Below are 13,393 nucleotides of genomic sequence, written 5' to 3'. Positions count from 1 at the left end.
CGTTAAAACTAATTAGTGTTATTATCACGGTAACTTTGAAAGATCTAGTCGTCTGATAATCGTTCTCACCGTGACGAGGTGGTAATCTGAAGTATAACATTCCGCTAAATCAGCAGGAAATCTGTCCATTAAATGTTCAGCTCGATGAAGGAAATCAAATGTTTTGCGGCTCCAGACTGATTTTGTTTTTTGCCTAAGATGTCTCTTTTGATAGTAAAGGTCGCTGACCCCTGCGTTAACACTCTACCCTCCGACTTGTACTTGGACGACACGACGACGACGACGACGAGTTCTTTTGGAGCGAATGTGGCGCTGACGTGACTCCTCGGGAACATCGCCTCTCTAGAAGAGCCAGATTACAGATGTGTGGCATCTGTCTGACTGTTTGCTTCAGTGTGTTTTTTTATTTAATGTTTTATTTCATTGTTACGGTTGAAGAGTTCATGTGGCAGCTCGACCCTGATGGTGTTCAGTGATACTAATACTTGTATACGTTACAATACTAATACTAATACTAGTCTTTGTTACAGCTGTAATTATCACAGCAGATGTTACCCTGATGTTTAGGTTTAAGTTTCTCTCTCACTGGTCGTGGAAAAAAAAAGTTATTTTCTGGCCAGTTTATCTGCTCAAAAAATTATGAAAAGCAAGTTGAGTCTACGTAGACCTCAACCTCACTGTGTATATTTACATGTACAATAGTATACTATGTACATATGTGTGTACAACACTGTACAAGTATGTGTTTGTTTCACAGTCTCTGTGCTGTTTGTTGCGAACTATGTGAGTCTCAGTTACATTGTATTCAAACCAAAAGAATCTCATTCAGAAGAAAAAGAAGTTGTTCTGTCGTGTTTTTATCTAAAACTAAATGTTTGAAATGAATCTGTTGGTGAGGGGAAGTACAGCGGGGGGGAGGGATTAATCAGGAAGACGTCTGGCAATACAATCACACAGCTCTGCAGTAAACACTGAACTCATGATCTTTCTATTGAAAACGTTTTTCACATTTGAGGTTAAAATAAAAGAAGACTAAACTCCCGTCAGAAGGGATCAGCAACTCAAACGGATAATGAGACGAGAGGAAGTCTAAAAATAAAATCAGGACGTCGGCGTCAACGTTTCAGGCCAGATTGAATTTCAGTAAAGTTAATAATTAAATTAAATACATCACACAAACGTTAAAGGAATAAAACACGATGAGTAAAGACTTTCTGCCGTCTTGCATTACCATTAAGATGTTTTACTTCCTCCTTTATTTTATTAATATTTCTTACAACATATAATCGATCTACTTGGTAGGTGAAAAATATTTACAAGAAAGCAAAAATAAACATTTGAATACAGCGTGGTATGTTGGAGACGAGTTGTGAATAGGGCGTTCAATCCATTCAAATATTTGATTGCGATTATTCACACATTTTTTATCTGTCCAAAATGAACCTTAAATGGAGATTAGTCAAGTATTTAATCCTCTTATCAACATGGGAGTGGACAAATATGCTGCTTTATGCAAATGTATGTATATATTTATTATTGGAAATCATATTAACAACACAAAACAATGACATATATTGTCCAGAAACCCTCACAGGTACTGCATTTAGCAGCTTCATGTAGTTAAAGTATCAGCAGTAAAAGTACACAAGTATTCTCAGCTTTATGTAGTAAAAGTACGCAAGTATTCTCAGCCTCATGTAGTTAAAGTCTCAGCAGTAAAAGTAAACAAGTATTCTCAGCTTTATGTAGTAAAAGTACACAAGTATTCTCAGCCTCATGTAGTTAAAGTCTCAGCAATAAAAGTAAACAAGTATTCTCAGCTTTTTGTAGTAAAAGTACACAAGTATTCTCAGCTTTATGTAGTAAAAGTACGCAAGTATTCTCAGCATTATGTAGTAAAAGTACGCAAGTATTCTCAGCGTTATGTAGTAAAAGTACGCAAGTATTCTCAGCGTTATGTAGTAAAAGTACGCAAGTATTCTCAGCTTTATGTAGTAAAAGTACGCGAGTATTCTCAGCGTTATGTAGTAAAAGTACGCAAGTATTCTCAGCGTTATGTAGTAAAAGTACGCAAGTATTCTCAGCGTTATGTAGTAAAAGTACGCAAGTATTCTCAGCTTTATGTAGTAAAAGTACGCAAGTATTCTCAGCGTTATGTAGTAAAAGTACGCAAGTATTCTCAGCGTTATGTAGTAAAAGTAAAAAGTATTCTCAGCTTTATGTAGTAAAAGTACGCAAGTATTCTCAGCTTTATGTAGTAAAAGTACGCAAGTATTCTCAGCGTTATGTAGTAAAAGTAAAAAGTATTCTCAGCTTTATGTAGTAAAAGTACACAAGTATTCTCAGCTTTATGTAGTAAAAGTACGCAAGTATTCTCAGCGTTATGTAGTAAAAGTACGCAAGTATTCTCAGCGTTATGTAGTAAAAGTACACAAGTATTCTCAGCGTTATGGAGTAAAAGTACACAAGTATCCTCAGCTTCATGTAGTTAAAGTCTCTGCAGTAAAAGTAGAACTTTTGCTGCAGTTCGTGAAACTTAGACTTGACCTGGAATATAACATTACCTGCAATAAACTGATTTAATAAAGAAGACGATGGTTTAGAGTAGATAAATATAGCTGATGAGACAGAAAGACAACAACACATATTCAACTAAATATTACAATTTATTAATCACAACTCAATCACATAACATTGAAATATTCAAACTCGGTTTCCAGTAAAACCACGTCTGGTATTATATTAACATCTACCCAAATTTCAATGAGATTATTTACGTCTTTTCTTTTAAAAAAAACAAAACAAGAAGAAAAATACCCAAAATGCATCATGGTGTTAAAATACAGGATACATGTTAAAGCAGCTTTAACCTACTAACGATACAGCACACCTACAATTTAATTATGTAAAATAAACAGAAATTGTGTTAACCATCTTTGTTACAGACATCTAACTCTAACTCTCTAAATCATAAGTATTTAGTGATTCTAAATATGAAACGTATATTGTAAGTACTAAATAGATCATTAATAAAAAAAAACATGAGGACAAACATCTGTGTGGCAACAATTAATGACATATGTGTCAAATAAGAAGCAATTTTCCACATTTAAACAACATTCAGGTCATTTAGAGATGAAATCCAGGTGAGTGTGGCTCTTAGCCAATTAAAAACTGAAATTTGGAGCAATGAATGAATGCTAGCATGTTACCATCAATAATACAAAATGTACACATGAGTTGTAATCACGTCAACATACTGATGGTCATACCGGGACTCGGCTGTACTTTTGACTTATTTTGCATCCAGCCAACACTTTTGTTCTGATTTATATTGTGATAAAAACCTCACGGTGCTGCTAACGTGGCCGCAGACTGCAAACCGGGTCATGTCTTTCCTTAATTTCCAAAAAAATAATTTGTAACTCTCTGGACAACACCTTTCTTTTTTTTCCGCTCCTGTTTTTCTTCGGACAATTCCTCCTGCGTTTTTGTAAGTTTCTGTCGTTTTACTTTGGAGATGATGTCTGCTTTGTCCCTCATTGCCTCCAAGGACTGAATTCGAGCCTTGTAACCCTCTTTGGCCTCTGATTTTTCTCCTTCAATCAGCATGTCGATGTACTCTGGAGTGGTCAGAGGGTTCGGCCTCAGAGCGATCTCTTGCAGACGAGTTATAGAGTGAGCCGACTGATCCATGAGGGACACGATCATGTCTTGGAGTTGAGCAATCTCTTCCTCTTGCCTCTCGATCACTTCCTGAATAGTAATCTTTTCTTTCGTTGCATTTTTGTACTTGTCTTTCAGCTCTTGCAGCGTCTTCTTCTCTTTTACTTGAACATAATCCCAACTGTAGGTCTGGTTGAAATGCAAACTCCAAATGCATTTTCCAGGGCAGACGGTGCACCTCCCTGTCGCATCCATTGATGCGCAGCCACGTTTTTTATCATCATCTGCTATCGCGCACGGGTAGTGGCATGTTATTGAACATTTCTGGCAGTTGGTGATGTACTCTCCTTTCTTTGTGAGCTGTTTCTTGACCGCTTTTGTGATCTCCACCTCAATCTCAAAGTTTTCGTTTGAAGTCATGACTGTTTCGTGCTCTTTAATCTTTTCTTTGGTTGTCTTGATTTCTTCAAGTTTTGCTAATCCAGCTCTAACTTGTGGTTGCAAACCTTCAACAGCTGTTTCAAGGTGCTTTCTTTCTTTTAGAACCTCTCGGGTCATTAGCAAGCTTTTGGTTTCCATTTTTTGCAAAGTAGTGAAGAACTTCCCCATACTTTTGGCACCCATGTTCCAAAACATTTCGTCAAAGTTGTCGTCCTCATCAGAATCCTCGCCACAGGCCCGGTCGCTGCTGCTTCTGTTGTCTGCAAACAATGCAGAGTTGTTGAACTTGAAGTGAACTGGAAGCCCTATGTCATTTTTTGGACATGGAACCCGGGAGACGTTTATTGCCTCAAGAACCGGTGGCTGCTTGCCGTCTGCAAAAGTCACCAGCATCTCAATGTTCTCTGCCACATCTTTGCCAAAAATGGAGAGCACCGAGTCAAACACATATCGCTGTGTTGCGGTTAGTCGTGCAAGAGAGGCCTGAGTAACAAAACACACTGCATCAATCTCACTGACTCCATTAGCTGAGGTGAAAAGCCTCCGGATTTGCTCGGTGATCTCCCTGTCTCTTGCTATTCCTCTTGTATCCCCAAACCCTGGTGTGTCCACAACAGTCAGAGAGAAGGGGATTTTAAACCCGTCTTGGTAGTTGACTTTGTACACAGTGACTTCAGAGGTCTGGCTTTCAGCTTGAGATCTAGACTGATCCTCATCAATTAACTGAAATCTGAAAGTGTCCTTCCACTCCACACCAACGATGTAGTTGATCATTCCATTGATTAAAGTGGACTTTCCTGATCCGGTTGCTCCAAGAACCATTATTGTGCGATTTTGCCTCATGCTTTCTTTGCCAAAGTTAAACCTCCGGCATCCATCGATGTCCATATCTTCTTCTGTCAGAGGTAGTTTGTAAAGTGAGGGATGTCCAGAATTTATACTCTTACTAACATGTTTGAGGAATTCTGCAAGACGTGTAAATTCACGTTTTGTTGTACAGACATTGCAGACAGTGATGCTCTCTTTGCTTCTGCCGTCTACACCACAATCACATCGGACCCTGACAATATATTCTGTCTCTAACTGAAGCCCTGAAATGATCGCCTTCTCAGCTCTTGACATCATTTGGCTCCATTGGAGATCTTCCTCTTTCACCCTGTTGTCCTTTACGGCGTACTCCACGATGTAGCTCAAGATGTGGACACCTTGTCCAAGCTCAGCAGGTTTCTCCCAGCTAACTGATATCTCACTTGAGTTTGGTTCAACTTGAGGTTTTCCAGGAGGGCTGCAAGGGAAGGTTTTAATGGAACCACTGACTTCTTTGGCTGGCCCAACCCAACCTGCTGAGGTCACTGCTCTGCATCTGAACATATACTCTGTGTTAGGACTCAGATCGCTTACTGTGACTTCTTCAGCTGTTGATGCTGTCTTCTGTTTCCATCCATCCTCTCCAGTGACACAGTACTCAACCGAGTAGGAGGTGATGTTCTCTGCTCCAAATCTGGGTGGAGAAATCTTCAGTGTCACACTGTTGTGGTTTATATCACCTACTGTTACCGTTTCAGGCTTTGAAGGCGGCTCAAAGTTCTCACTGACTGGAAAGCCGTCTTTATAAAGGTAGATGCTTGAACCTTTCTGTGTCTCATTTGTTAATCCCACTGTCAAGAACTTAATGTTCTTGTTCTCCTTGTTGGCCTCTGCAAAGTCACTGAAGAGCTTTGCTTTATTCCTCAATGTGTCTGCTGCTTTGTTTGAAAGGTACCATTGTTCCTTCTCTACATCCTGAGTGCGTGGATCTTGAGGGTCGTCTGGTGTTTGTTTTAAGTAGTTTGATAAAGTTGAGAGGTATGGTTCAGCACTTCCCAGCGAGGTGAAAACAAAACACACAGCATGCTCTGCACTGAGAATTTCTTCATGAAGACCATTTTCAGATGGAACGATCTTGGTGTTTTTCATAATGTTGGTGAAAGACTTTAAAATGCAGACTTCTCTCTCTTTACAGTCCATCCACTCTTTCAGGTTTTTGTTGTTGAAAGGAGAAGAGCATCTCTTCTTCAAGATCTCAGCGAGCACAGCCTCCTCTTCTCCTCCTCCTCGGATTAATGGAAGTTTCTTTGCCAAGGTTCGTTGGAGTTCCAGTCTGAACTCAGAGTACATCTCTTTAAAAGTTTTAATCTTTCCGCCAATCTGTGGGAACTGCTGTGCAGTGGTGGTTTTTAATGCATCATTGCACCTCATTTCCAGCTCACTGAAGTCCTCCAGGACACTCTGGGATTCTTGAACTAATCTTATACTTATCTGACGTACGAGTTTAGCAGCAGAAGAATCTAAAGTTGTCAGTGGCAACAGCCAGACTTTCATCGGTACGGCGTTTTCTCCGTTGGCTCCCAGCAATTTTGGCAGACTTTGGTAGACTTCCACTGCATCCTGAAAGGATGTCGGAGGTTTCTGAAGGGAAAAGTCTCCAAAGAATCTGCAGGAGAATTTCTCAACATTTTCTTTGTCCTTGTCTTCCATTTTCAGCGAACCTTCACCTTCTATCGCAAAGCAAGGAATCTTCTTGATCATGACTTTCAAGTTGCCCTGAATGTCTTGATGATCTTCCTTTTTAGACACCTCACGGTCAAAGACAAAGAAGGCTTGTGCCCCATAAAGGATACCAGTGACTACATGTGTTGCTATTCCTTTATCAAAGACATATGGATGCTTCACATTGCCTCTTCCAAGATGATTCATCGACAGTTCCTGGAACTTTGTGGTAGTTTTGTAATTCAGTGTTACTCTGGCTTGATTTTTGGAAGTCTTATGATCGTTCAGGTATTTCGCCGATCCTTCAACCTCAACCAGTCCACCTAAGAAACTTGCTTTCAGAGAGGCTTCAACCTTTAGCGCTGAAGATTTATCTGCAATTGATTCAGATGCAACTATCTCAAAGTCGCTGCTAGGTTTTGGTCTTTCTCTTGTATCTTTTTCCAGGTCATTGCAGTCCCACAGTGTCAAGCCTGCCAAAAAAGAAGTAAGGAAGTCAAACTGTATGTCAAGCACTTTTAACATAAATTATTATCAGTAGGGCTGACTAGTAGCATGTCTAGCATTCTAGTGAAATGTATTAAGTTAAATGAAAAAATAATAGTTGCATGTATCTCAAACGACATTATGACTAGTCCGAATTGTTGAGCACTTCGTTGCTCATAAGAGGCTTCCCATTGGATATTGGCCCAACAAAGCATCCGAACAGTGTTAGCAGAAGCAAAGGCGGTTGTTCCAAACAACAATAACCCATAAAATTACAATTCGGTATATTTAAATAAAACCAACAGCAATTACTAACAGCCATAGTCCTTACAACCTTAACTAATGTGTTGTCACTGGTTTGGTTATGTTTAACGTTATAGTTCCCTTAAACATGTATAACGAAGATGTGCACCAGAGGGGATTTAGAAGTCGCCTGAAAAATAAGTAGGTATACGCCGTTTACCTGCGTGTACTCTGCACTACACCACTGCTTATGACAAGCTAAATGTTACGTAAAACTAGACAGCCATATCCTCAGAATACCATAGACTGTTACATGAATCTTGAAACATCACCGCACAAAGTAACCTAAATCCATAGCTAATGTATAGCTACACGTTGCAGAGTGACTTCATTACTCTACCAGGTAGGATTCATCCCTTCACATGACTGTCTGAGTCTCATAAAATATGCAGGTTGTACAACGAACAGGCAACCACTTGTTGCGAAGTGAACGCAATGGAACGGAGAAGGTTGACATCTAGTGGCTGAATGTTCTCAATAGCACCTTTAAAACACGTTGGTAATCTCTTGCAGAAAAAGGGACACACATGATATCTAACTGCTGAGTTTATTTTAGGGATGTTAATAATTAACCGTTAACCGACGTTAAGAACTTTAACGGTTAAAACGGTTAAAATAAATATTAATAGTTAGTTAAAAAGCTGAGAAAAACTCAGGAGCGGCTCGTCTCTTGAAGGAGAAAAGCTGGTCCACCTCAAGTTAGAGCCGGAGTTGCAAGATACAGAAAGTTGGGTCCGGTCTCTCCAGCTCACTTGGACGGAGCGGAGCGAGTTGTAGCCTCGTAGCATTTATCCACCGACAAATAAACTGTACACACACTGTCTGCTACACCTACGTTCACGGCTACAACGCCACCACCACACACTGTCTGCTACACCTACGTTCACAGCTACAACGCCACCACCACACACTGTCTGCTAGACCTACGTTCACAGCTACAACGCCACCACCACACACTGTCTGCTAGACCTACGTTCACGGCTACAACGCCACCACCACACACTGTCTGCTAGACCTACGTTCACGGCTACAACGCCACCACCACACACTGTCTGCTACACCTACGTTCACAGCTACAACGCCACCACCACACACTGTCTGCTAGACCTACGTTCACAGCTAGAACGCCACCACCACACACTGTCTGCTAGACCTACGTTCACGGCTACAACGCCACCACCACACACTGTCTGCTAGACCTACGTTCACAGCTACAACGCCACCACCACACACTGTCTGCTAGACCTACGTTCACGGCTACAACGCCACCACCACACACTGTCTGCTACACCTACGTTCACAGCTACAACGCCACCACCACACACTGTCTGCTAGACCTACGTTCACAGCTACAACGCCACCACCACACACTGTCTGCTAGACCTACGTTCACGGCTACAACGCCACCACCACACACTGTCTGCTAGACCTACGTTCACAGCTACAACGCCACCAACAACACACACTCCCAGTCGCCACACACACACGGTCTGTCGTACACTCGCAAAAGTCCCGCCGCAATGACAGAGCGGCGGCGAGCACGAAGCTGCCAGCAGAGCTACAGATGCTAACGTAGCACAAAAACACACACTGTCGTACAATCGCTATCGTTAATCCGGGCAGACACACAGCAGGCAATCTGCTAAACTAAACTAAATGTGCAGTGGAGAATTTACGCTGAAAGTGTCTGCATGTCCGCGACACTACACGCAGCATCGTAGCTGCTAAGTTAACGCTCCCAGACGCTGAACTGGAGACTCCGTTGTCTGTTGTGTTCATGCACTGCAGCTGGCGCACCTCTGCATGCGACGCACTAATCTTGTCGGTTAACGGTTAATAATCGGTTAACGAGGATCGGTTAACGAGGGTCGGTTAACGAGGGTCGGTTAACGAGGGTCGGTTAACGAGGGTCGGTTACTGGTTAAGATTTCCTAGTTTATTTGTAAGAAACAAATAAAGAGGGAATGAATTCAAGAGCTATGTTGTCCGTAAACTCTCTTGAACCAAAAACATTTTCAGACACAAATGAAATCCAAAATCCAGATTATTATAATTATTATTATTATTGTTATTACTATTATTATTATTTTTGTCTTGGCCTATAGCAGGGCTGCTACCACTAGCTTGTACGGATAAACTTTTTTTATAGCTAGGTTCCCATACCTGATAACTTAATACCAAAATAACAAGATCCAAGTTTTTAAAAAGTTTTGTTGTTCAGTTGCATTCAATAACTTTATGTGTGGATCCTCACCAGGGACCAGTGAATCTTGGCGGCAGTCGTACAACATCCCGAGGCTGAATGGCCGGCCGAGCGCCGCCACCTCCATCGTTCTGCCGCCTTCAGGGTCCATCTTCTACACTAGAGAAAACATAGTATGTTAGTCCACTCCGGTGACTCCCCTGCTGTCCAAACTGTCACCTCGTAGAGTTGCTGTAACAAAGACAAGCTCCTCTGAAGTCTAGAATAAAACTAGAAAATGCATTTCCTGCTGAAAATGCATGGGAATGCTGACAACTGAAATGAATTGCAAAGCATTGCTGAAAATACAGAAATCTTAAAGAAAAATAGATTGCACTGCACTCCTGAAAAACTGAATTGTAAAACTGGCGGAGTTGAAAGCTGAACTTCATGACGCCAAAAAAAGCCAAGAGCTGAAATACATTACTAGAAAAGCTGGAAACTTCCTGTTAGGATAGCAGCAGCAGAAGTAGTAGGAGTAGTAGTAGTGGTAGTAGTAGGGGTAGTAGTGGTAGTAGCGGTAGTGGTAGTAGTAGTAGTAGCAGTAGTAGTAGTAGTAGTAGTGGTACTAGTGGTAGTAGTAGCAGTAGTAGTAGTGGTAGAAGTTGTGGTAGTAGTGGTAGTAGTAGCAGTAGTAGTAGTAGTAGTAGTAGTGGTAGTAGTAGTAGCAGCAGTAGCAGTGGTAGTGGTAGTGGTAGTAGTAGTGGTAGTGGTAGTAGTAGTAGTGTTAGTGGTAGTAGTAGTAGTAGTAGCAGCGGTAGCAGTAGTAGTAGTAGTAGTAGTAGTAGTGGTGGTAGTAGTGGTAGTAGTAGTGGTAGTAGTAGTGGTAGTAGTAGTGGTAGTAGTAGCAGCAGCAGTAGTAGTGGTAGTAGTAGTGGTAGTGGTAGTAGTAGTAGTAGTAGTAGTAGTAGAAGTAGTAGTAGTAGTAGTAGTAGTAGTGGTAGTAGTAGTAGTAGTAGTAATGGTAGTAGTAGTGGTAGTGGTAGTGGTAGTAGTAGTAGTAGGAGCAGCAGCAACAGTAGTAGTAGTAGTAGTAGTGGTAGTAGTAGTAGTAGTAGTAGTAGTAGTAGTAGTGGTAGTGGTAGTAGTAGTAGTAGTAGTGGTAGTGGTAGTAGTAGTAGTAGTAGCAGCAGCAGCCAGAACCTTTAAAACTGTAACTCCCTCCAAGAAACCTTTGATAAAAAGTTAACACGATACACGCTCATTATAAACTAAGAAAAGGTCTGAAAACAGCAAAAAAGTTAAACTGTGATAATTCAAAAACTGTAAAAGATATCAAAAAGGTGATTTACACTTTAATAGTTCAAAGTCTTGTAACCCGTTTAAAGTTTAAATGAAATCTGTAGCTGAAAGTATGCAGAAGCAGTAGCATTTCAAAGTGTAATATATTTGAGAGGATTTTCTCCGTTGAGGTACATTGTAAATCAAAATGTTAAAAAAAGATGAATACTTTAAAATAAAAAATAAAATAATAATGTAATAATAATAAATTTATAAAATTAAAATAAATGGTAGAAACAAGAAAAGATATAGCACTTATGTCCTTAAAGAGCTGATAATTTTGATATTTGAATGGTTTCTGTAGCTCAAAGACTGCAGAAGAGTCCAAAAAATGTGAAGAAGAAGAAGAAGAAGAAGAAGAAGATTTTAACGAAGCGTTTGTTTATATTCTGTTTGTTATTATTATCATTATTGACTTTACTGCTGCAATAAGTCAATTTATACATAAAACTAGTTAAGCAATTTCTAATCAACTGTGTTCACATCAGAATGGTTTGAAACTTGCGTCATCTGGTGGTGGATTACTTTAACTGCAAACAGGAGTGTGGACATCATGCAATGAGAAAAGGAAATACGCATGATGAAGTTTTATACTTAAATACTTAAAGGGACTATTTGTAACTTTCAGAAATGCTTGTTAACAGCGACACCTGTGGCCGTGAAATCAACGAAAGTCAGCGTCGGGCTCGCGCTTGCTCGCTCAAAATATACCTGAAGGAGCATCGCTCAACACAGTGAGGCGACACACGTTAGCTAAAACCACAATATCACTCTATATTTCAGCTGCTTGGCAGTAATGTTAGCTGACCAGACGAAGGTCTCTCCATGAATCACTGCTGATCCTGTGTTTGCTTCTCCTGCCTCAGCGTAGGCTGAGGCAGCGGGGCTCCGCAGCGAGAAACTCATCTCTCTCCGCCCGCAGCCGGAGTGAACAGGGAGACATTGGCACCCGGTTGGTAACGAGACGATAACGTTTCTCTTTGCAGAGCCCCGTCACTTCACAAGACACGGGAAACCTCTGTTTGTCTGGTGAAGTTGCAGCATTTATTTCTGCACAAACGTCCACTGAACATTCACTAGATATTCTCAGAGCTAAACTAACTCTTCTGCAGTGTGGAGTGAGCGCGCGTTCACGTCTAGAGGTGGAGTGAACTGAGTGAAGGCAAGTAGGCAGAGGAGCGGGGACGCCGGCCACACACGAGCGCGCATATGCGAGCGCGCATGTGTCCCGACCCGGTACATTTATACGCTTAAAAAGTTACAAACAGTCCCTTTAAATAATAATAATAAAAAATAACCAGGCAAAAGAAAAAGGTAAAAAAAAGGATGAATAAAATACGCACCACTTAACAGCTCCTGCTCCACTGACTTCAGGTCTGGACCAACAACGCTTCCTCCTAACAGAAGATAAATGATCACAGTTAACTGGCAATGTAGAAATTCCAACATTCACATTTTTAGAATAAACCATTTATATTATAAGAAGTTGGAGCAAGTAATAATTCTATTAAAGCAACATTTTTTTTCAGCAGAGCTGTAAATGTTATGCTGTTATGTTATGGGGAACGTGTTAAGCAAATGGAGGGTATATATATTTATACATCCAGCATATAAAAATAAATTGAATTGAATATACAAAGCAACATTAATTAAAGCTGTAAAACCCAAAACAATGAGCATAGTGCTGCGAGAGTTGGTGATACCAAGCTTGATGTTCGTCACTATCAGTGACCTCATTCACAATACGCAGTCAGTTAATCAATTGTTAATGTAAAAATATTGATTAGTATAGCTGTAAATAAACAATCCATGTCGCAGTTCCCAAATAAACGTGTGTTGGGGTAAACGATTGAAATCCAAGAACCGCGTGAAGCCCAAAATATTGTTAGAAATGAATGTTTCTCTACTTTTATATCTGCCAAATAAAATAACATTTGTTCCTCACCTAGGAGCCCAAATTTGCTTATGTACATGGAAAATGTAAACACAGCGTGTACAACCACGCTATACTGAGTCTAAGGTTATTACAGTTCATCCTGAGGGGAAGATGAATTTCTGAATTAGCAGGAATACAGTTATACACATATCACATGTAGCTGCAAGGCATCGATGACCACTTATTGGTACACCTAGCTCAAAAGAGGATTTACGGGATGTTCGGTTACACACAGCATTCATTATTGCTTTGCTTGTTTACATCATTTATCGACAGTCTTTGGTTAAACAGACAGAAACTGCAGGACTCTTAAAGATACACAGCAGAACTACAGCATGCCAACAGCACATTAACAAGAAAGAGCATTAGTGTACTTACAGCAGAAATGTGTGTGATCCTCTGAGGCAGTGCCGTAGTTTCAGGAGTTATATGGTCTCTGAGAGAGAAACGCCTACACATCTTTATTCATGAATAGGAGGCGGCACTGAGGACCAGCAGGCTGATTTCAC

At 40.6% G+C, this 13,393-nt stretch overlaps 2 protein-coding genes across 3 annotated transcripts in view; one reads left to right on the top strand and one right to left on the bottom strand.

The window, feature by feature from the left end:
* Nucleotides 1-13,393, top strand: part of LOC119499314 — an 843,332-nt gene that overhangs the window by 686,108 nt on the left and 143,831 nt on the right. The gene's annotated exons all lie outside the window — the stretch shown is intronic.
* On the bottom strand, nucleotides 2,648-13,342 carry LOC119498435. 2 transcript variants are annotated; one of them, XM_037787349.1, is made up of 4 exons: nucleotides 13,263-13,342; nucleotides 12,292-12,345; nucleotides 9,680-9,787; nucleotides 2,648-7,109 (listed from the first exon to the last, which is right to left on the bottom strand). In XM_037787349.1, the coding sequence occupies exons 3-4, from the start codon at nucleotides 9,777-9,779 to the stop codon at nucleotides 3,400-3,402; spliced, it is 3,810 nt and encodes a 1,269-aa protein (XP_037643277.1). In that variant the 5' UTR covers nucleotides 9,780-9,787; nucleotides 12,292-12,345; nucleotides 13,263-13,342; the 3' UTR covers nucleotides 2,648-3,399. The 2 variants fall into 2 exon arrangements, with proteins under 2 accessions (XP_037643277.1, XP_037643278.1); XM_037787350.1 differs by having other exon boundaries at nucleotides 9,680-9,782; nucleotides 13,263-13,296.

This window comes from Sebastes umbrosus, chromosome 12 (assembly GCF_015220745.1).
Source record: "Sebastes umbrosus isolate fSebUmb1 chromosome 12, fSebUmb1.pri, whole genome shotgun sequence".
NCBI classification, from domain to species: domain Eukaryota; kingdom Metazoa; phylum Chordata; class Actinopteri; order Perciformes; family Sebastidae; genus Sebastes; species Sebastes umbrosus.
Note: the sequence above shows the minus strand (reverse complement) of the source record. Positions and strands in the feature narration are given on the sequence as shown.

Coding starts and splice junctions, on each gene's coding strand:
- LOC119498435 (XM_037787349.1), bottom strand. CDS start 9,779: ATGGACCCTGAAGGCGGCAGAACGATGGAGGTGGCGGCGCTCGGCCGG. Junction 7,110..9,679: donor CCAAGATTCACTGGTCCCTG/GTGAGGATCCAC, acceptor CTTTTTTGGCAG/GCTTGACACTGTGGGACTGC.